This window comes from Centruroides sculpturatus, unplaced genomic scaffold, assembly GCF_000671375.1.
Source record: "Centruroides sculpturatus isolate CEXI.00-Female unplaced genomic scaffold, Cexi_2.0 scaffold1006, whole genome shotgun sequence".
Lineage (NCBI taxonomy): Eukaryota > Metazoa > Arthropoda > Arachnida > Scorpiones > Buthidae > Centruroides > Centruroides sculpturatus.
The window spans coordinates 129,664-152,729 of record NW_019385186.1 but is presented as its reverse complement, the minus strand read 5'-3'; the positions used below and the strand labels follow the sequence as shown (position 1 = coordinate 152,729).

General features: G+C 31.8%; 2 protein-coding genes across 3 annotated transcripts in view; both read right to left on the bottom strand.

Annotated features, from left to right (window-relative positions):
• The window catches only part of LOC111635903 (CUGBP Elav-like family member 4), a 131,327-nt gene extending 127,942 nt beyond the window's left edge, over positions 1–3,385 (bottom strand). The window contains exons 1-2 of one of the 2 annotated variants that reach the window (XM_023381036.1): positions 3,085–3,385; positions 2,003–2,085 (exon numbers count right to left, since the gene is read on the bottom strand). In XM_023381036.1, coding sequence (XP_023236804.1) covers positions 2,003–2,085; positions 3,085–3,313 — 312 coding nt within the window. In that variant the 5' untranslated portion in view covers positions 3,314–3,385. The remainder of the gene's footprint in view (positions 1–2,002; positions 2,086–3,084) is intronic. The other variant, XM_023381035.1, reaches the window with a different exon arrangement.
• Positions 3,386–14,821: 11,436 nt separating this feature from the next.
• On the bottom strand, positions 14,822–17,007 carry LOC111635902 (CUGBP Elav-like family member 4). Its single transcript, XM_023381034.1, has 2 exons — positions 16,372–17,007; positions 14,822–15,372 (listed from the first exon to the last, which is right to left on the bottom strand). The coding sequence occupies exons 1-2, from the start codon at positions 16,598–16,600 to the stop codon at positions 15,281–15,283; spliced, it is 321 nt and encodes a 106-aa protein (XP_023236802.1). The 5' UTR covers positions 16,601–17,007; the 3' UTR covers positions 14,822–15,280.
• Between the last annotated feature and the right edge of the window lie 6,059 nt (positions 17,008–23,066).

Below are 23,066 nucleotides of genomic sequence, written 5' to 3'. Positions count from 1 at the left end.
TCTTCCCTTTAGGATGTAATTCCTTTCTAGATAAAGTTGTTATTGAACAAAACCGAAATACTTCATTTGCATTCTATACACTTAATTTCTTATAATACTCTTTTAAGAAATTGTTATATAATTTCTTAAAAGACCTTTAAAATTACAAACTTGTAATCGAGATTTTTAAAAAATAATAATAATAAATATCTTAAGTAGGAATCTAAAAATGAAAATTAGAGTTTTCGAAACTGTACTTTAATTTTTGTTTTTTTGAAAGTTTGGTGAACGAGAGCCAAGTTCGTAGATTTAGGAGTTTATAAAATGCCAGAAACTGCGAACTGCGAATGAATAGTTAAAGGTGACGGAGTCGTCTAGAGAAGCATTTGTCAAACGGAATTTTGAACGTGGCTTACTTTAGCAGTTTTTCTTACGCAGATAGCAAAATGCTAATCTCGATTCAAATAGTTTTCATAATCGTCAACTCTTTCACATTCAAAAATAGAAAAAGCCTCCCAAGCAAAGAAATGTTAAGATTCTGCAATAAAAAAAAGGATCCTTTGACAAGAGAATCAATTCCTTGTCTATGTATGACAAGCAACGACACATTTTCACTTTCTGTTATATGTTAAACAATAAAAGGTTTTATGTCTTACTTCCATTGGATATAAAATGTTAAAAAGATAATTTCGAGTTAATAAGAATAAAAATAATTAACAAGATTTTTACTTTTGTTTTCAAACTTTCCAAACTGATTATCTGCCTAATAACAGAACTATATACTTCGACATTAAGAATTTTTGACGAGGTTTTACTGATACTTGTAAAGTCATGAAGATCAGTAAATGAGTAATGAGCTAGTGATAATTATTAGAGCACAAAGATTCTTATAAGTTAATAGGAGTCCTCTGTTAGTGACAGTGTTCATCTCTCAGTCCCACATTCCCAAATCCGTAATGAAAGCATGATTTATACTGGAATAAAAAGTTGCATATTGTCAGTAGACGCTAAAATTAATGCATATTAACTTTCATGACGAGCCATTAAGATGTAATAAAGACTAAGGTTGAAAGTAGTCTCATCACTTTAGCTGCCAACCGAACAGTTCATATTTCTCTTCTCTATATAAAAAGTGTGAATAAAATTAATCAAAATTGGAGAATTGACTCCTTCTCCATCCCACCTTCCATTTTATTTCTTACACTGAGTAACTATAGAAGACTGAAAACAAAGAATTTAAACTTTAATTGTCATTTACAGATTTCATTGAGTGTTTGATAATTTAACACTTTTATATTTTAACTAGAAAAATTTCCCAACTAAATAAAAATTTACGAGTATTGTATATCTAAATTATTCATAATGATAACAAATAAATACTTAAAATATCAGAAATCTAATATCACAGAGATGTTGTTTCTTTGAAATATATCGCAGACATTTTATGACCAATAAACGAAACCTCAAAAATTTATGGAAAGATAAATCAATCCTATTTGTTGCATTGTGTCTGCAATATCTCCAAATATATTTTATTTTAAAATTATATCTGGACCACTAATAACTTCGATTTTATCGTAACGAGAAAAAATGACCATAGTTATTTTTTATTTTATAAATTTCTCATCGATTTATTTACTTACAGATTTTGTATAAACTAGTAAATGTACGAGTAGATCCAATATGCACGAAACTCATCCACGTATACCATTAATACTACAGATCATGCATATTTTACACATTTTCCAACTAGAAAATTTGTAAAAAAATTCTCTTGGAGGATTCAATTGGCTCCATAAAAGTAAAACCTTTTTTAAAAAATAAATAAAAATTCACACACTGGGCAGTTTCTACCCCATCAAAACTTCATTATTTCCAACATCTATAAATGATGTGGCATTTTCACATGTTAAAAGCAACAGTGTACATAAGTGAAGGTTGCAATCACAGATGTGGGTGAACAATTAAGGAACTGTCCATGAAAAATTCAGGTGTTAGACAAAAACTTTATCGATTAACTCACCCCTGGAAGTGTCTTCTGTTCATGCAATGCATTCTGGGCCTTGATTGCACTTTCTCGACCACAATACGTCAAAAACGCGCATCCTGTGACAAGAAAATTCATTTAGAATGAAGAAAAATTATATTAAACACGACAGATTTAATATACTTTCAAATTAACATACTATAAGAAGAGAGTCTTTAATATAATTCATATATTATTAAGCATAACATATTTTTGACAGATATATTTAAATCTTATAAATGAAATAAATAAATATAATAAAATAAATGTTTTATTGCAATTCTTAATGAGTTTTTATTTTTCTTCGAAAAAATTATATAGAATAATAAATAAATATAAAAATGTTAAACATAATTAAATTTTCATTTATAATTGACAGCTTCCACTAATTTTTATTGCTGTATTAAAGCAGCTGTACACAAGTAATACGAATATAAATATCAGATAATTGCATTTGGTACTTTTAATTACGATGTACTTAAAGAGAAATGAAACTTGTTAAATAAGTACGAAAATGAATGAAATATAATAGACGAAGCGTGTCGTTTTCATTTCTAAATGATTAACGGATTTCCTCTAATCAAACAGAATAGAATAAATAATAACAAAAATAGAGCGAGTGGTGTTGTGACCAGGCAAAGTAATCTCTACATCTGTCATAGGAAAGAATCGTATTTCACTCAAAATATCTGACGTTAACACTCGAAAATGCAAAGAATAACTGGATTGTCAAACTCCATTACTTATAGATTAGCATAGGAAATGATGCTTTAATCCTGTCATCTTACAATTCGAGCGAAGAGCAAAACTAAACAACCGGATATTAATAATAATATCAAAGATAGGCAGCTTTGCTAATTAAAACGGGATGAATCATAAAGCATATTAAAGTCAACAAAGTGCTCGGCTAAAAGATAGCGACCAGCTGGCTGACGTATTCGCCAGCAGCTGTGACCTCCACGCGCTCAGAACAAAGTTCCTTCCATTGTCAACCCACGACACCACTCTACACGCCGCGTACGTAACGCACGTAACGTCCACTCCTTCGTTACACACGCGTAACATCGACACAAACTCACCTTTATGCATTCCTGTATATTTGTCTTTCAGCACTGTCAGTTCATATATCTTACCGAATTGTTCGAATAAAGGTTTTAAGTCTCTCTCGTCCAAATTCCGAGGAATTTGACCCACAAACAGTTTAATAGCATCGTGGTCCTTCACGGGTACGTTACTTTCACTAAGACTGGGATGGCCGTTCTGATGGTGAGAACTGGGCTCCAACACACCATTGTGCAGTGTAGCCATGTTGGACAACCGTTCTCACTGGCTTTCATGGCAACCACGCGCCCCGCTCGCTGCCGTCCTTCTGCGCATGCTCACAAACGCTTCAAGGACTTGTGTTCGCATGGCCATGGAACTAGACAATACTACACGTGACTGTTAGAGCTGCCGGTTCAATGACATTGCCGCGTTTGTTACCGTCATCGAAAACACCTAATGGATTTGTTTTTATAGAAAAGACTTGGTCACAATATTCGTTCGTACGACAATTAAAAACCTGATCGATAGTGTGTTTGTGTACAGTTAAAGTAATAAGAAGAGAGTAATGCTTCGTACGACTATTCCTCGCCCGACTAGCAACACCCAGCCACAATGAAGAGGCGCGTTTTGGGGTACTCGCCGCTTGGTGCTACATCTATTCTCCCTTCAGCTTTGGCCTACTAACTGCTGTTTTTCAACTTATAGCTCCGGGATAAAAATAATTCTTCTCCAGACAAAAATGATCGGGCTGTTAAATAAAAATTGCTCTCCAATTAACTGATAATTTTTATTTAAGTTGCCCATTTTTTAAATCTGCCTTTGAATTTTATTTATAATTATAATATTTGCAAATGAGGAAGACGGGTGTGTGTGTGTGTGTGGTTGTTCCCGTAATAGCTTCTAATTGTCCTACTTAAATCTTAAATTTAAGACTTATTTTTTTATCGAAACATTCATTTTCGGTTGTCTTTACAAAAAAAGAAGGTTGGCAAATTGCCATTACGTCTCTGGACATTCCCATGACTCAATGACTATCGTCAAAACAGTTCATTTTTTCCTCCTCGCTTACTATCTGTAATTGGGCGATCCTCCTCCAAAAATAAATCGTCTACCTGTTGATGTACGAGTTGCAAAAGATGGTAGCGCATGCTACGGATAGACAATGTCACGGTGTCGTTTGTCACGATTCTTAATCGTATCCTTCTGCCACGAAAGACTCGACTATCGTGACTGAAACCAGATTAATTCCTTCCTAATTTGTTCGGATTCTTTCATTATTAACACGGTAATAATTTTAATTTTTTTTAATGAAATTTTCTTGCCTTCGTGATAAGAATGTATATAATGTAATTTACATACGGTATTGATTTATATTCACTCCCCGAGATAAAAAATTAAGAGGAAAAAATATCTCGATCCTTAAAATTCGAATTACTAGTAGGAAAGAAAAAAATTCAAAAATGATATAGTGCCGATATTAGGTATTCAAACATAAAAATAAATTAGTGGGGTCTTATAATATTTTTAGAAGATAGATATTGCAGAATATAGATAAAATTCTCATCTACTTTACGTCTAGGTATCTATATATATAAGCCACCATTAACAGTATTTCTCATTTACTAATTTCGGAGCTGTCATGTGTAAGAAATTGAGACTAATATGAATAAAATATTAATAATCATAATAAATATAATTCCATTAATAAATTTTAAATAGCTTTTTAAAAAACACCAATAATAAAATGTAGATTCGTAACAAGCGAAAAATCTTAAGTATAAACCTTTTAAATCTTTAAAAAAGTATGAAATATAAAAATGAGTTAACAAATCTTTGCGAATACGACAAATACTGTCTTTTTCTTAAAAGAGAGAGGAAAAAAAATTGTTTCCTTCCGAAACGGTTGGCGAACTCTTATCTGTGACGTCAACGGAGTGTCACATGACCCGACGTCACCATTCCAGGTGTATAGGTAGAGGAAAACGAGAGATGATGTACAGCTTTAATGGACCGTGATCACGAAGACTATTATGTCGCTACCGTATTTCTGTTTATCGATTAATGATCATTGCTATTGTATCGTGCATCGGACAAACATATTACATCGATATAATCCAATAATTCTCTAACTGTTAGTTTAAATAAAATCATTATCAATCCGTTGGAATAACTCCTTTTAGGATGATATAATTGGCACGAACAGAGTGTTTATTAACTGACCACTCGGACTGGAACCGTGCATACTTCTGGACAGTTAATTAATTTTAAAAAAGCACGAATCGATCGTCGTACGTCAATAATAAAAGCAAAAGATCTGTTTACACACAAAAATAGACAGTCTTTTGAAAAAACAAACATAATCCGAACAGAAATAAAAATAAAAAATTCCACGATTTTTCGACTTTCAATTTTTCAAGTGGCTCGAACATTATAGCATTTAAGTTTCCTAATTGAATAGGAGTTTACGGAATACGTGCCGAGAAATCGCGTTATAAATAGATAAACATAAAATATTTGCCCATCGGTAGTTTATATATATTATCGGATAAAGTCGGTTAATATTTCTGACGTTCTAAATATAAAAACTTTTGATTTGAAACCTTCTAATGGAGTTTTCTCCACGGGGAGTGCCCGAAGACAGTTCTCACCACGTGCACACGCAACGACATTTGACTAAATTGCACACTGTCAATGTAGACTGATCAAAGTGGTTGATGGATTACAACGAAATGTTTGAAAAACCCCCAAACATTATTCTTAGCACGTTCGGTTTTTCTGACTTGTTTGTTCAAAAGAGTAACTTGTGCATTAACTCTTTTATTTGACGTAAGGTAAAGTATTTGGCTCGCAGACGACTTTAAATAAATCCGTAAATTGAAAGAAGAACGGCTACTTTCTACTAATTAATAATTGATTATTCGATCCGACGTCAACCGGAATGGTTTACGAGATAAACTAGGACAAAACATTCTCTTCGAACACTTTGTGTACGGACTGAATTTATATGAATTTTAACTATATTAAAAGCTTTTATATCGGGCCGACCGACGCCAAAATCAATAAACTTGTAAGTCAAACCTCAGGCTGCCTTATCCGCGATAATCCCTTCTGTTCGACGAAAGAAAAGATACAGCCACGAATAAAGAACAATGGAGTGGATAAAGAAACGGTTTTGTTAAGAAATGCCAGGTTTATCGCTGCCAGATCGAATGCGCTTTCCACCAAATGAGCTCGGACGACTTTTCAAAGGGCGGAGGCAACTGAAAATCGACTAGAGACGAAAAAAAATCCAGTTCGATCAAATGACATCTAATCTTCATTCTAAGTACAATATCTCGCCGAACCAAATTCCCTAATTACGTCATTTTCTACACGTCCGAACATTTTCTAACAAAAGTAAAAAAAAATGCCGAAGAATGATTGACATTAAACATTTTTTTTTTAAATTCGACAGATAAAATGGATTCCAATAAGTAAAAATGTAATCTTCGGTATATTCTTAAAATAACCGAAATAAATTTAAACAGGAATATCCTCGGAAATCATCTTAATTTTTTCTGTCTGTTTGAACGTTCTCAAATGGTCTGGACTGCAGATGTGAAATGACTCCATATAGATTCGGCAATGTTTAAAGCGCTCGTAACTCTCCAAATTCTTCGAGACTCGTCCCTTATTAACGTCAATTTAATCTTCCGCATCTTACAACAGATAAGGCGTTTTTAAGTTATGTCATCAGATAGAAACGCGTAATTGTTATTAAATTTATAACTTTAAGCAAAGATGAGCAAAAACTCATTCTTGTCCCAACTGATGGGATGCGCACAGAAGAAACGATAATAACTACTAATGATATCGTAGAAGGAAGGTTATTTTATCGTTTAATAAACGTCTCGTCTAGACCGGACTCTATGACGTCACGGGCAAACTTCCGTGTGATGCCATCATTCGTGGCCTACGTCTTACGTCTCTTCTCTCTATAATCCGCGAGTTGTGAGGCACGTGATAAGGAGATGTGATCTCGCGTGATAAACGAGAACTAACGAGACTGCAACACGACATTTTACGATTATTGTTGCCAACAAGTCTAGCAGAACCGACTTCGCCTTCCGTTAGCCTATTTTATTTTTTTACCGTTAACGAGTCGCTTCCTACTACAATCTTTAAACAACCGTATTAAATTGTAACGCTTTTAATATTGATAAACTTATTAAATTTATTCGGTTTTTTTATTTTTTGGAAAAAAGTATTACGCGAATTTATCGAATATACGTAACACGTGGCTCCATCTGCTAACGTCTAATCGAAAATTATTGGATAATTATTTGGTTTTAAAAAAGAAATTTGAATGTTATTTCGCCCAATATAAAGTCATGGAGATAAAATTGCTCTCCGTCATAAACTTTAAACAGCGTAGTATGGAATAATTATCAAAAAAGGGGTGGAGATCTAATTACATCAAATCAGCATATTAATGCCGGTTTATGAAATCATTTAAATTGCTTTTTATTCCTCTCTTTTCCATTTTAAAACGGTGCTTATTAATTAGCATTTATATTTTTAGTTTGACTTTTCAACTGGATTCAGTCTTGGAGGGAAGGGCAAAAAAAATGTGAAAGAGCTGTAGGGGTGCAGCAGATGTTGATGACATCGGTCCGACGAACAAATTTTCATAACACGATCTCGGAAATTGGAAGTGGGGCAGAGACAAGTGGGGATAACGAAGCCGTGCAGATAGATGTGTCGACGCAAGATGCTCCCTTCCCATAGCAGTCGCCGGAGGATCTAGATTACAGCAACTTGTGGTCTGTTATTTACGGGGGTAACCTCCTTCTCTCCCTCCCCGCAGAATGGCGACCGAAAAAAAAGGACCTAACCCGTCATTATACCTGAGAAAGTGTCACTTCCATCTGTTACTGTGACGTCACAAGCGAAGAATTCAACAATAGTAACTGATCGAAATACAATGATTGTTAACTTTTTCAGCCGTTTATTGTTTCCTCTTACTCTTCCAATTCGTATAAAATAACCATTTTATATTTAATTCTAACTACAGAATGGATAATTATAAAATCTCGCAACGCCCTCCGGAGTTTATTTTATGTAATAAAATATTTAAATTATTTTTTAAATTGGATAATGTAATTACTTTTATGGCTACCGGCTTTTCGGTGTGCATTGTTGCTTTTTTTTTCCTCTCTTAAAGTTGTTCGATATTAAGATAACGATGATTGATCAATCGATAATCTCGAGTACGATTTATTGCGTAAAGGAATAGATTTCTCCTTTAGCTTTTATTAATTTCGTTTGACAGAAGTGAGGATAGAGGTCAAGCGCTAGCTCGTGCTTTCTTCTTCTCAATAATATTTCAAGAAATAAAATATCTATTGGAATAAGATCTTTATTGTCGTCGTGAAAAAAAATAATACGTTTTTTTTCCATTGAAACACGAACTTAAATTAACTAGTGAAAACTTTTTTCAATTAATTTCCGATTTGTTTATTCCTTGATGAATAGATGGCATCGTAATTATAATTTAAAATTTTAATATTTATACTTTTTTAAATAATAATTTAGCAATATTTGTTTTAATGCTTGTCAAAAACTTTATGCAATCAAAAAGTGCACATATTGATTAACGAGAAAACGAAAAACTTCTCTTTAAAATAAAAATTTCTTTTAATAGTGCCATCTGTTGTCTAAAAATAAACTTATTCGTCAGAAAATAAATAAATAACTTAAAATATATTTCGATAAAAACTAGGCAAAAATTTCTATAATTGTATAATTTTTAAGTATTATTTATTTTTATTTTTTAAAAATAAATTTTAATAAATGAATTGAAAAATACATAAAATTCTGGAGATTGTCGCCATCTGTTGTCATAACGAGAAATTTTTTATTAAACGATTCAAAAAATTATTAATTAGATATAGAAATTTAATTATAAAAACAAAATTTAATATTAATCTAATAATGGGAAGCTTGCTTAAATTTTTAAAAAGTGTTGCTTTATTTTAATTTTAGTTATTTTATAAATAAGTAAACTAAAAGAAAAGTAAACTATTACACATGATTATGTATAATTTCTAAACATTATTATAAATCAGTACAAGCAGAATAAAAATAGTAAAATGTGAAAAAAATAAAAATATAATATCTAAAATATTTATCTATATTATTATCATTTATTTAATTCAAATATATAAAGAACACTGAGATTATATTCATCTGTCTCACGCTTATAAAGTCGCACGTAAAGTCTTCGACAAATAAAAAAGTTATTACATTAAAATTATGTTTTATTATTTTAAATTTTTCCTGCATAATTTAGGACGAAGGATAGATATTGCTTTAATTATTCTGAATTAAAATAAAGTTCGAGTTTCCAGTCATTCAAAATTCGTAGAATAAGAATATTTAGTTTGTTGTTCTAAATGATTACTTTCATAGTTAATTAATCGTGTTTAAAAATAAAATTATTTCAAATATTTCTTTAGAAATTAGAACGTTGTTTGAATCATTGAATTTCTATCTGGACAATTTCCTCAAAGTACGTGTTACCAATAATAAAATAATGCTTAAGTGAAGAATGTCGAAAGCTCTTTACAATTGTTCAATTTAGTATTAAGTTGCTTGTAAATAAAAACGGAACATTTGTTTATTTTCTTCTTCTTAACTTCAGGAAATTTAATATTAACAAAAGTAGAAAACAGCGCGTAAGAAATAAACTGTATACAATAAACAAAAGAAATTATTTTAATTTATGTATCATATTAAAAAAATGATTAAAACATATCAATTTATCTTTACTTATTTTAACTTTTATAAAAATTAATATACATAAAAATTAACATTAAATTATTTAAAAATTAATTTCTACTTTAAGGAAATGAGTAAATTGTATTAATATGTATTTTCCGAAAAATAAATGAATATTAATGGGTTAATCATCTTCATAGATTGAATCAATTCGGTAACTTAAAAACAACATTTAATAATATTTATTTAAAAAACAAAATTGGCTTTCTATTGATATTATCAAGTCTCTTTTAACTTTTAATAACTTGTTCAAATAATAATTAATTATCCTGTCTGACAGAATAAGTAACATTATTTAATTCTTCCAAATGCTACATATGAGATAATTTGATTATATTTATTATTCTGACATTTTCTGAAATACAACATATTTCCTTCTTTTTCTTAGTTAAAATTCAATTTATTCTTTTTGGAGTAAATTAAATTTTAATCGAATTAATTTTTGTACTAATAAAACATAGATTTTCATTGATAATAACTTTGATATAGTAACAACGAGGATAATGGTATAATAATACTTTTGCAATTATCGAGAGAAAATTCAATTTTTATGCAACTTAAAAAAATCAACTTGAAGTTGACTTTAATTTAAATAAAAATTTCAAAACAAAACTTGCAATTTTTTTAAATTAAATTTTACTTAAAAATACATTTGGATAGAAATCAAACACTTCGTTATGTAATTTATTTTTATAGTTTAATGTCACGGAAATTATTATGATGATAAATGTTATATTCATAAATAATAATAATAATAATCACAATCAAATGTATAGTAATCAGCTTTAATGCTTTTAAATGACCGTTATTCCATGTTATGACTACTAATAAATATCAAAATATATTATTTCATAAATAACGTAGAAACTCAAAAAAATTGCGAGATGTGTCTGTCAGATGCGAAGAACAAGCGCATTATTTTATAATCAAAGATAATATTTAACGATGAAAATAATAATTCGCTAAGATTAAGGAATTAATTTTTAATCTCGATGACACATTCGTTGACAAAAAAGTTACGCACTCAGAATTGTCCAATTACTGCAAAACTCGGCCTACAGCTATATATCTCAGACAGGAACGAAAATGATTACAGCTGTGGTCCGATTGCACGCCATGAAATGCCACAAGAGTGCCTTAAAATCGTTACCTCTGTATCCTATAAAAAAACTGGCAGAGGCCCGCTGTGTTCTTTCAGTGTATCTGTTGTTTCGAAATTTTGAACGCCAGGCATGTATAAATACATTAGGCGCAACTGGCAGAGTTGAAGAAAGGCCGCATCAGCTGAGAGAAGCTGCATAGTCGTTTTGCCGAACTGCCCGCCATCTGGGCCGTTCGACCCGACTGCGAGGTGTTGGGGCAGTGGATGTCAGTGCACACATACGAGCAGCTGGGGTCTGGATGCCCCGGACGGACCACCAAAATCGTCCGATCGCGAGTTAAGTACGAACGGCTTCAGTGTTGTCTTTCTTTGTTTAAAATTCAAAAATCATATGGAAGTCTAGCTACAGAACCGTCTTTTTCCGTGGGCGAATAGCCGAGTGAATTTGCATACAGCTACGCTTCCTGCCATTATCGTCCCAATATCGTCGGCATTGTTTGCAGTGATCTCGTGACAAAAAAGCGTGGATTGCTTTGCATATTTAGTGATAAATCTAGGTTCTGTTTGGAACGAAAGACCATCTTATTATTGTGGATGACCACTGATGAACGCTTCAATCCCGCCTTTATTGTTGAACAGTACATTGCTCCCATTGTTGGCGTGCTGGTCTGGAAAGCCATCTCGTATGGCAGTCGGTCATTTCTAGTAGTAGTACGAGGGACATTGATTGGCGGTACGCTCGGGAATGTCTCCGTCCCGTTGTCACATTTCTTTGGCCTACCCAGTTTCCAGTTTGCTCGACATCGAGCATTTGTGGAATCAGATAGAACGCCAACTTCGGCCATATACGAGTGTGAGGGGTCTAGAGTAGCAGTTGCAACATCTGTAAGCGAATCGGTCGCAGGATAACATAATGTGCAAGTATGTCTCTGTGTCCGACCACATCGCCACACGTAACCAGGTAAGAGGAGGGTTTTACAAGATATTGAACTTGCATTTAAATTGTATTGTTGTTCCACGGGAAATTGTCCCTTTGCTAAGATATTGTAATTACTCATCGTCGTCCTCATTGCGTTCACACAAATGAAGTTTCATTCCACTTCGATGCCTTCTCTTTAATGCGTAACTTTTTTGTGAATGAGTGTAATTTGCTCATTTTAATCTTTTATCATTTATTTTTACTGAAGAATGTATACTTGTTAACACTCTTAAGTTTTTTTAAGCTCACTTTATTTTATGAATTAGAGTATTAAAAAAGTACTGTACTCACTTACAGGTTCGTCTCGGATAATGAATGCGGAACCTTGGATAATCGGGATTCTACTGTAGCTGTTATATGAAAATCTCTCAGAATCATAATAAATTTGTTTTCTAATAATATGAATTTTTCTCTTTAATATACATCATATTTACGTTTTATAATGTATTACGCCTAAGAATTAGTACAACAGTTCGGCACTGCAATTTATTAATACAGTAGCCCCTCGTTATATCGCGGATTCGAATATATCGCGTTTTTTTGGTCTCCAAATTTTAAAAGCACTCGAGTCAATAAATTTTAAAATATCAGTTGCCATTGAATTTCTTTTTTGCAACGAAATACGATATTTTTATTCCTACCATTGTCCTTGAAACTACCACTACAGTAAAACAATAAATTCCTCAAGATCTAAATAAGCAAAACAGGTGGACCGATCAATTATCATTTATGTTTCCTTTTAATTAAAAGTTGTTTATTTATTGATTTTAAGTACAGTACCATCTCCTCATTTACAAGTTTCTGTCAATTCGAAATTTCACACCTTTATGTGAATTGACGATATTGCGTCAATTCATGTAAAGATGTGAAATTTTGAATTCACCGCGTAATGTGCAAGGAAAAGATTTCTTTACTTCTGAATGGAAAACCCTAAAATTTTTTCACNATTATTAAAAATTTGTATTCAGATTTTATAAGAAAAAAAATCTAATTCGAATAAAAATATGTATTTGTATTAATAAAAACATTCTACAACAAATTTAATAAGTCATTAAAAGATAATTAAGATAATTTTATTCCGTAAGTATCATTAAAATTAGAATATTTAATACCTAGGATTAATACCAGTCGATAACGAGTCAAAGTTTTAATACGGAGTAAATATCTTCTATTCTTGTAATGTGGAGTAGCGAACGTAAATTAAAGATATTGTAAAGGAATGGTGTTTGGAATGCGAAACTATCCAACTAAAGTCACAATGTCACAATGCGCCTTTCCTATCAACACTATCTTCGACTCGAAATGGGCCAACACAAAGAATTGGGTATTTGTTCGACTTCTTCCCTTTAGGATGTAATTCCTTTCTAGATAAAGTTGTTATTGAACAAAACCGAAATACTTCATTTGCATTCTATACACTTAATTTCTTATAATACTCTTTTAAGAAATTGTTATATAATTTCTTAAAAGACCTTTAAAATTACAAACTTGTAATCGAGATTTTTAAAAAATAATAATAATAAATATCTTAAGTAGGAATCTAAAAATGAAAATTAGAGTTTTCGAAACTGTACTTTAATTTTTGTTTTTTTGAAAGTTTGGTGAACGAGAGCCAAGTTCGTAGATTTAGGAGTTTATAAAATGCCAGAAACTGCGAACTGCGAATGAATAGTTAAAGGTGACGGAGTCGTCTAGAGAAGCATTTGTCAAACGGAATTTTGAACGTGGCTTACTTTAGCAGTTTTTCTTACGCAGATAGCAAAATGCTAATCTCGATTCAAATAGTTTTCATAATCGTCAACTCTTTCACATTCAAAAATAGAAAAAGCCTCCCAAGCAAAGAAATGTTAAGATTCTGCAATAAAAAAAAGGATCCTTTGACAAGAGAATCAATTCTTTGTCTATGTATGACAAGCAACGACACATTTTCACTTTCTGTTATATGTTAAACAATAAAAGGTTTTATGTCTTACTTCCATTGGATATAAAATGTTAAAAAGATAATTTCGAGTTAATAAGAATAAAAATAATTAACAAGATTTTTACTTTTGTTTTCAAACTTTCCAAACTGATTATCTGCCTAATAACAGAACTATATACTTCGACATTAAGAATTTTTGACGAGGTTTTACTGATACTTGTAAAGTCATGAAGATCAGTAAATGAGTAATGAGCTAGTGATAATTATTAGAGCACAAAGATTCTTATAAGTTAATAGGAGTCCTCTGTTAGTGACAGTGTTCATCTCTCAGTCCCACATTCCCAAATCCGTAATGAAAGCATGATTTATACTGGAATAAAAAGTTGCATATTGTCAGTAGACGCTAAAATTAATGCATATTAACTTTCATGACGAGCCATTAAGATGTAATAAAGACTAAGGTTGAAAGTAGTCTCATCACTTTAGCTGCCAACCGAACAGTTCATATTTCTCTTCTCTATATAAAAAGTGTGAATAAAATTAATCAAAATTGGAGAATTGACTCCTTCTCCATCCCACCTTCCATTTTATTTCTTACACTGAGTAACTATAGAAGACTGAAAACAAAGAATTTAAACTTTAATTGTCATTTACAGATTTCATTGAGTGTTTGATAATTTAACACTTTTATATTTTAACTAGAAAAATTTCCCAACTAAATAAAAATTTACGAGTATTGTATATCTAAATTATTCATAATGATAACAAATAAATACTTAAAATATCAGAAATCTAATATCACAGAGATGTTGTTTCTTTGAAATATATCGCAGACATTTTATGACCAATAAACGAAACCTCAAAAATTTATGGAAAGATAAATCAATCCTATTTGTTGCATTGTGTCTGCAATATCTCCAAATATATTTTATTTTAAAATTATATCTGGACCACTAATAACTTCGATTTTATCGTAACGAGAAAAAATGACCATCGTTATTTTTTATTTTATAAATTTCTCATCGATTTATTTACTTACAGATTTTGTATAAACTAGTAAATGTACGAGTAGATCCAATATGCACGAAACTCATCCACGTATACCATTAATACTACAGATCATGCATATTTTACACATTTTCCAACTAGAAAATTTGTAAAAAAATTCTCTTGGAGGATTCAATTGGCTCCATAAAAGTAAAACCTTTTTTAAAAAATAAATAAAAATTCACACACTGGGCAGTTTCTACCCCATCAAAACTTCATTATTTCCAACATCTATAAATGATGTGGCATTTTCACATGTTAAAAGCAACAGTGTACATAAGTGAAGGTTGCAATCACAGATGTGGGTGAACAATTAAGGAACTGTCCATGAAAAATTCAGGTGTTAGACAAAAACTTTATCGATTAACTCACCCCTGGAAGTGTCTTCTGTTCATGCAATGCATTCTGGGCCTTGATTGCACTTTCTCGACCACAATACGTCAAAAACGCGCATCCTGTGACAAGAAAATTCATTTAGAATGAAGAAAAATTATATTAAACACGACAGATTTAATATACTTTCAAATTAACATACTATAAGAAGAGAGTCTTTAATATAATTCATATATTATTAAGCATAACATATTTTTGACAGATATATTTAAATCTTATAAATGAAATAAATAAATATAATAAAATAAATGTTTTATTGCAATTCTTAATGAGTTTTTATTTTTCTTCGAAAAAATTATATAGAATAATAAATAAATATAAAAATGTTAAACATAATTAAATTTTCATTTATAATTGACAGCTTCCACTAATTTTTATTGCTGTATTAAAGCAGCTGTACACAAGTAATACGAATATAAATATCAGATAATTGCATTTGGTACTTTTAATTACGATGTACTTAAAGAGAAATGAAACTTGTTAAATAAGTACGAAAATGAATGAAATATAATAGACGAAGCGTGTCGTTTTCATTTCTAAATGATTAACGGATTTCCTCTAATCAAACAGAATAGAATAAATAATAACAAAAATAGAGCGAGTGGTGTTGTGACCAGGCAAAGTAATCTCTACATCTGTCATAGGAAAGAATCGTATTTCACTCAAAATATCTGACGTTAACACTCGAAAATGCAAAGAATAACTGGATTGTCAAACTCCATTACTTATAGATTAGCATAGGAAATGATGCTTTAATCCTGTCATCTTACAATTCGAGCGAAGAGCAAAACTAAACAACCGGATATTAATAATAATATCAAAGATAGGCAGCTTTGCTAATTAAAACGGGATGAATCATAAAGCATATTAAAGTCAACAAAGTGCTCGGCTAAAAGATAGCGACCAGCTGGCTGACGTATTCGCCAGCAGCTGTGACCTCCACGCGCTCAGAACAAAGTTCCTTCCATTGTCAACCCACGACACCACTCTACACGCCGCGTACGTAACGCACGTAACGTCCACTCCTTCGTTACACACGCGTAACATCGACACAAACTCACCTTTATGCATTCCTGTATATTTGTCTTTCAGCACTGTCAGTTCATATATCTTACCGAATTGTTCGAATAAAGGTTTTAAGTCTCTCTCGTCCAAATTCCGAGGAATTTGACCCACAAACAGTTTAATAGCATCGTGGTCCTTCACGGGTACGTTACTTTCACTAAGACTGGGATGGCCGTTCTGATGGTGAGAACTGGGCTCCAACACACCATTGTGCAGTGTAGCCATGTTGGACAACCGTTCTCACTGGCTTTCATGGCAACCACGCGCCCCGCTCGCTGCCGTCCTTCTGCGCATGCTCACAAACGCTTCAAGGACTTGTGTTCGCATGGCCATGGAACTAGACAATACTACACGTGACTGTTAGAGCTGCCGGTTCAATGACATTGCCGCGTTTGTTACCGTCATCGAAAACACCTAATGGATTTGTTTTTATAGAAAAGACTTGGTCACAATATTCGTTCGTACGACAATTAAAAACCTGATCGATAGTGTGTTTGTGTACAGTTAAAGTAATAAGAAGAGAGTAATGCTTCGTACGACTATTCCTCGCCCGACTAGCAACACCCAGCCACAATGAAGAGGCGCGTTTTGGGGTACTCGCCGCTTGGTGCTACATCTATTCTCCCTTCAGCTTTGGCCTACTAACTGCTGTTTTTCAACTTATAGCTCCGGGATAAAAATAATTCTTCTCCAGACAAAAATGATCGGGCTGTTAAATAAAAATTGCTCTCCAATTAACTGATAATTTTTATTTAAGTTGCCCATTTTTTAAATCTGCCTTTGAATTTTATTTATAATAATATTTGCAAATGAGGAAGACGGGTGTGTGTGTGTGTGTGGTTGTTCCCGTAATAGCTTCTAATTGTCCTACTTAAATCTTAAATTTAAGACTTATTTTTTTATCGAAACATTCATTTTCGGTTGTCTTTACAAAAAAAGAAGGTTGGCAAATTGCCATTACGTCTCTGGACATTCCCATGACTCAATGACTATCGTCAAAACAGTTCATTTTTTCCTCCTCGCTTACTATCTGTAATTGGGCGATCCTCCTCCAAAAATAAATCGTCTACCTGTTGATGTACGAGTTGCAAAAGATGGTAGCGCATGCTACGGATAGACAATGTCACGGTGTCGTTTGTCACGATTCTTAATCGTATCCTTCTGCCACGAAAGACTCGACTATCGTGACTGAAACCAGATTAATTCTTTCCTAATTTGTTCGGATTCTTTCATTATTAACACGGTAATAATTTTAATTTTTTTTAATGAAATTTTCTTGCCTTCGTGATAAGAATGTATATAATGTAATTTACATACGGTATTGATTTATATTCACTCCCCGAGATAAAAAATTAAGAGGAAAAAATATCTCGATCCTTAAAATTCGAATTACTAGTAGGAAAGAAAAAAATTCAAAAATGATATAGTGCCGATATTAGGTATTCAAACATAAAAATAAATTAGTGGGGTCTTATAATATTTTTAGAAGATAGATATTGCAGAATATAGATAAAATTCTCATCTACTTTACGTCTAGGTATCTATATATATAAGCCACCATTAACAGTATTTCTCATTTACTAATTTCGGAGCTGTCATGTGTAAGAAATTGAGACTAATATGAATAAAATATTAATAATCATAATAAATATAATTCCATTAATAAATTTTAAATAGCTTTTTAAAAAACACCAATAATAAAATGTAGATTCGTAACAAGCGAAAAATCTTAAGTATAAACCTTTTAAATCTTTAAAAAAGTATGAAATATAAAAATGAGTTAACAAATCTTTGCGAATACGACAAATACTGTCTTTTTCTTAAAAGAGAGAGGAAAAAAAATTGTTTCCTTCCGAAACGGTTGGCGAACTCTTATCTGTGACGTCAACGGAGTGTCACATGACCCGACGTCACCATTCCAGGTGTATAGGTAGAGGAAAACGAGAGATGATGTACAGCTTTAATGGACCGTGATCACGAAGACTATTATGTCGCTACCGTATTTCTGTTTATCGATTAATGATCATTGCTATTGTATCGTGCATCGGACAAACATATTACATCGATATAATCCAATAATTCTCTAACTGTTAGTTTAAATAAAATCATTATCAATCCGTTGGAATAACTCCTTTTAGGATGATATAATTGGCACGAACAGAGTGTTTATTAACTGACCACTCGGACTGGAACCGTGCATACTTCTGGACAGTTAATTAATTTTAAAAAAGCACGAATCGATCGTCGTACGTCAATAATAAAAGCAAAAGATCTGTTTACACACAAAAATAGACAGTCTTTTGAAAAAACAAACATAATCCGAACAGAAATAAAAATAAAAAATTCCACGATTTTTCGACTTTCAATTTTTCAAGTGGCTCGAACATTATAGCATTTAAGTTTCCTAATTGAATAGGAGTTTACGGAATACGTGCCGAGAAATCGCGTTATAAATAGATAAACATAAAATATTTGCCCATCGGTAGTTTATATATATTATCGGATAAAGTCGGTTAATATTTCTGACGTTCTAAATATAAAAACTTTTGATTTGAAACCTTCTAATGGAGTTTTCTCCACGGGGAGTGCCCGAAGACAGTTCTCACCACGTGCACACGCAACGACATTTGACTAAATTGCACACTGTCAATGTAGACTGATCAAAGTGGTTGATGGATTACAACGAAATGTTTGAAAAACCCCCAAACATTATTCTTAGCACGTTCGGTTTTTCTGACTTGTTTGTTCAAAAGAGTAACTTGTGCATTAACTCTTTTATTTGACGTAAGGTAAAGTATTTGGCTCGCAGACGACTTTAAATAAATCCGTAAATTGAAAGAAGAACGGCTACTTTCTACTAATTAATAATTGATTATTCGATCCGACGTCAACCGGAATGGTTTACGAGATAAACTAGGACAAAACATTCTCTTCGAACACTTTGTGTACGGACTGAATTTATATGAATTTTAACTATATTAAAAGCTTTTATATCGGGCCGACCGACGCCAAAATCAATAAACTTGTAAGTCAAACCTCAGGCTGCCTTATCCGCGATAATCCCTTCTGTTCGACGAAAGAAAAGATACAGCCACGAATAAAGAACAATGGAGTGGATAAAGAAACGGTTTTGTTAAGAAATGCCAGGTTTATCGCTGCCAGATCGAATGCGCTTTCCACCAAATGAGCTCGGACGACTTTTCAAAGGGCGGAGGCAACTGAAAATCGACTAGAGACGAAAAAAAATCCAGTTCGATCAAATGACATCTAATCTTCATTCTAAGTACAATATCTCGCCGAACCAAATTCCCTAATTACGTCATTTTCTACACGTCCGAACATTTTCTAACAAAAGTAAAAAAAAATGCCGAAGAATGATTGACATTAAACATTTTTTTTTTTAAATTCGACAGATAAAATGGATTCCAATAAGTAAAAATGTAATCTTCGGTATATTCTTAAAATAACCGAAATAAATTTAAACAGGAATATCCTCGGAAATCATCTTAATTTTTTCTGTCTGTTTGAACGTTCTCAAATGGTCTGGACTGCAGATGTGAAATGACTCCATATAGATTCGGCAATGTTTAAAGCGCTCGTAACTCTCCAAATTCTTCGAGACTCGTCCCTTATTAACGTCAATTTAATCTTCCGCATCTTACAACAGATAAGGCGTTTTTAAGTTATGTCATCAGATAGAAACGCGTAATTGTTATTAAATTTATAACTTTAAGCAAAGATGAGCAAAAACTCATTCTTGTCCCAACTGATGGGATGCGCACAGAAGAAACGATAATAACTACTAATGATATCGTAGAAGGAAGGTTATTTTATCGTTTAATAAACGTCTCGTCTAGACCGGACTCTATGACGTCACGGGCAAACTTCCGTGTGATGCCATCATTCGTGGCCTACGTCTTACGTCTCTTCTCTCTATAATCCGCGAGTTGTGAGGCACGTGATAAGGAGATGTGATCTCGCGTGATAAACGAGAACTAACGAGACTGCAACACGACATTTTACGATTATTGTTGCCAACAAGTCTAGCAGAACCGACTTCGCCTTCCGTTAGCCTATTTTATTTTTTTACCGTTAACGAGTCGCTTCCTACTACAATCTTTAAACAACCGTATTAAATTGTAACGCTTTTAATATTGATAAACTTATTAAATTTATTCGGTTTTTTTATTTTTTGGAAAAAAGTATTACGCGAATTTATCGAATATACGTAACACGTGGCTCCATCTGCTAACGTCTAATCGAAAATTATTGGATAATTATTTGGTTTTAAAAAAGAAATTTGAATGTTATTTCGCCCAATATAAAGTCATGGAGATAAAATTGCTCTCCGTCATAAACTTTAAACAGCGTAGTATGGAATAATTATCAAAAAAGGGGTGGAGATCTAATTACATCAAATCAGCATATTAATGCCGGTTTATGAAATCATTTAAATTGCTTTTTATTCCTCTCTTTTCCATTTTAAAACGGTGCTTATTAATTAGCATTTATATTTTTAGTTTGACTTTTCAACTGGATTCAGTCTTGGAGGGAAGGGCAAAAAAAATGTGAAAGAGCTGTAGGGGTGCAGCAGATGTTGATGACATCGGTCCGACGAACAAATTTTCATAACACGATCTCGGAAATTGGAAGTGGGGCAGAGACAAGTGGGGATAACGAAGCCGTGCAGATAGATGTGTCGACGCAAGATGCTCCCTTCCCATAGCAGTCGCCGGAGGATCTAGATTACAGCAACTTGTGGTCTGTTATTTACGGGGGTAACCTCCTTCTCTCCCTCCCCGCAGAATGGCGACCGAAAAAAAAGGACCTAACCCGTCATTATACCTGAGAAAGTGTCACTTCCATCTGTTACTGTGACGTCACAAGCGAAGAATTCAACAATAGTAACTGATCGAAATACAATGATTGTTAACTTTTTCAGCCGTTTATTGTTTCCTCTTACTCTTCCAATTCGTATAAAATAACCATTTTATATTTAATTCTAACTACAGAATGGATAATTATAAAATCTCGCAACGCCCTCCGGAGTTTATTTTATGTAATAAAATATTTAAATTATTTTTTAAATTGGATAATGTAATTACTTTTATGGCTACCGGCTTTTCGGTGTGCATTGTTGCTTTTTTTTTCCTCTCTTAAAGTTGTTCGATATTAAGATAACGATGATTGATCAATCGATAATCTCGAGTACGATTTATTGCGTAAAGGAATAGATTTCTCCTTTAGCTTTTATTAATTTCGTTTGACAGAAGTGAGGATAGAGGTCAAGCGCTAGCTCGTGCTTTCTTCTTCTCAATAATATTTCAAGAAATAAAATATCTATTGGAATAAGATCTTTATTGTCGTCGTGAAAAAAAAATAATACGTTTTTTTCCATTGAAACACGAACTTAAATTAACTAGTGAAAACTTTTTTCAATTAATTTCCGATTTGTTTATTCCTTGATGAATAGATGGCATCGTAATTATAATTTAAAATTTTAATATTTATACTTTTTTAAATAATAATTTAGCAATATTTGTTTTAATGCTTGTCAAAAACTTTATGCAATCAAAAAGTGCACATATTGATTAACGAGAAAACGAAAAACTTCTCTTTAAAATAAAAATTTATTTTAATAGTGCCATCTGTTGTCTAAAAATAAACTTATTCGTCAGAAAATAAATAAATAACTTAAAATATATTTCGATAAAAACTAGGCAAAAATTTCTATAATTGTATAATTTTTAAGTATTATTTATTTTTATTTTTTAAAAATAAATTTTAATAAATGAATTGAAAAATACATAAAATTCTGGAGATTGTCGCCATCTGTTGTCATAACGAGAAATTTTTTATTAAACGATTCAAAAAATTATTAATTAGATATAGAAATTTAATTATAAAAACAAAATTTAATATTAATCTAATAATGGGAAGCTTGCTTAAATTTTTAAAAAGTGTTGCTTTATTTTAATTTTAGTTATTTTATAAATAAGTAAACTAAAAGAAAAGTAAACTATTACACATGATTATGTATAATTTCTAAACATTATTATAAATCAGTACAAGCAGAATAAAAATAGTAAAATGTGAAAAAAATAAAAATATAATATCTAAAGTATTTATCTATATTATTATCATTTATTTAATTCGAATATATAAAGAACACTGAGATTATATTCATCTGTCTCACGCTTATAAAGTCGCACGTAAAGTCTTCGACAAATAAAAAAGTTATTACATTAAAATTATGTTTTATTATTTTAAATTTTTCCTGCATAATTTAGGACGAAGGATAGATATTGCTTTAATTATTCTGAATTAAAATAAAGTTCGAGTTTCCAGTCATTCAAAATTCGTAGAATAAGAATATTTAGTTTGTTGTTCTAAATGATTACTTTCATAGTTAATTAATCGTGTTTAAAAATAAAATTATTTCAAATATTTCTTTAGAAATTAGAACGTTGTTTGAATCATTGAATTTCTATCTGGACAATTTCCTCAAAGTACGTGTTACCAATAATAAAATAATGCTTAAGTGAAGAATGTCGAAAGCTCTTTACAATTGTTCAATTTAGTATTAAGTTGCTTGTAAATAAAAACGGAACATTTGTTTATTTTTTTCTTCTTAACTTCAGGAAATTTAATATTAACAAAAGTAGAAAACAGCGCGTAAGAAATAAACTGT

Excerpts from the sequence above, each read along its gene's own strand:
- LOC111635902 (XM_023381034.1), bottom strand. The coding sequence starts at position 16,600 with ATGGCTACACTGCACAATGGTGTGTTGGAGCCCAGTTCTCACCATCAG. Across the intron at positions 15,373-16,371 it reads ATATACAGGAATGCATAAAG|GATGCGCGTTTTTGACGTAT; the intron begins GTGAGTTTGTGT and ends TTCTTGTCACAG.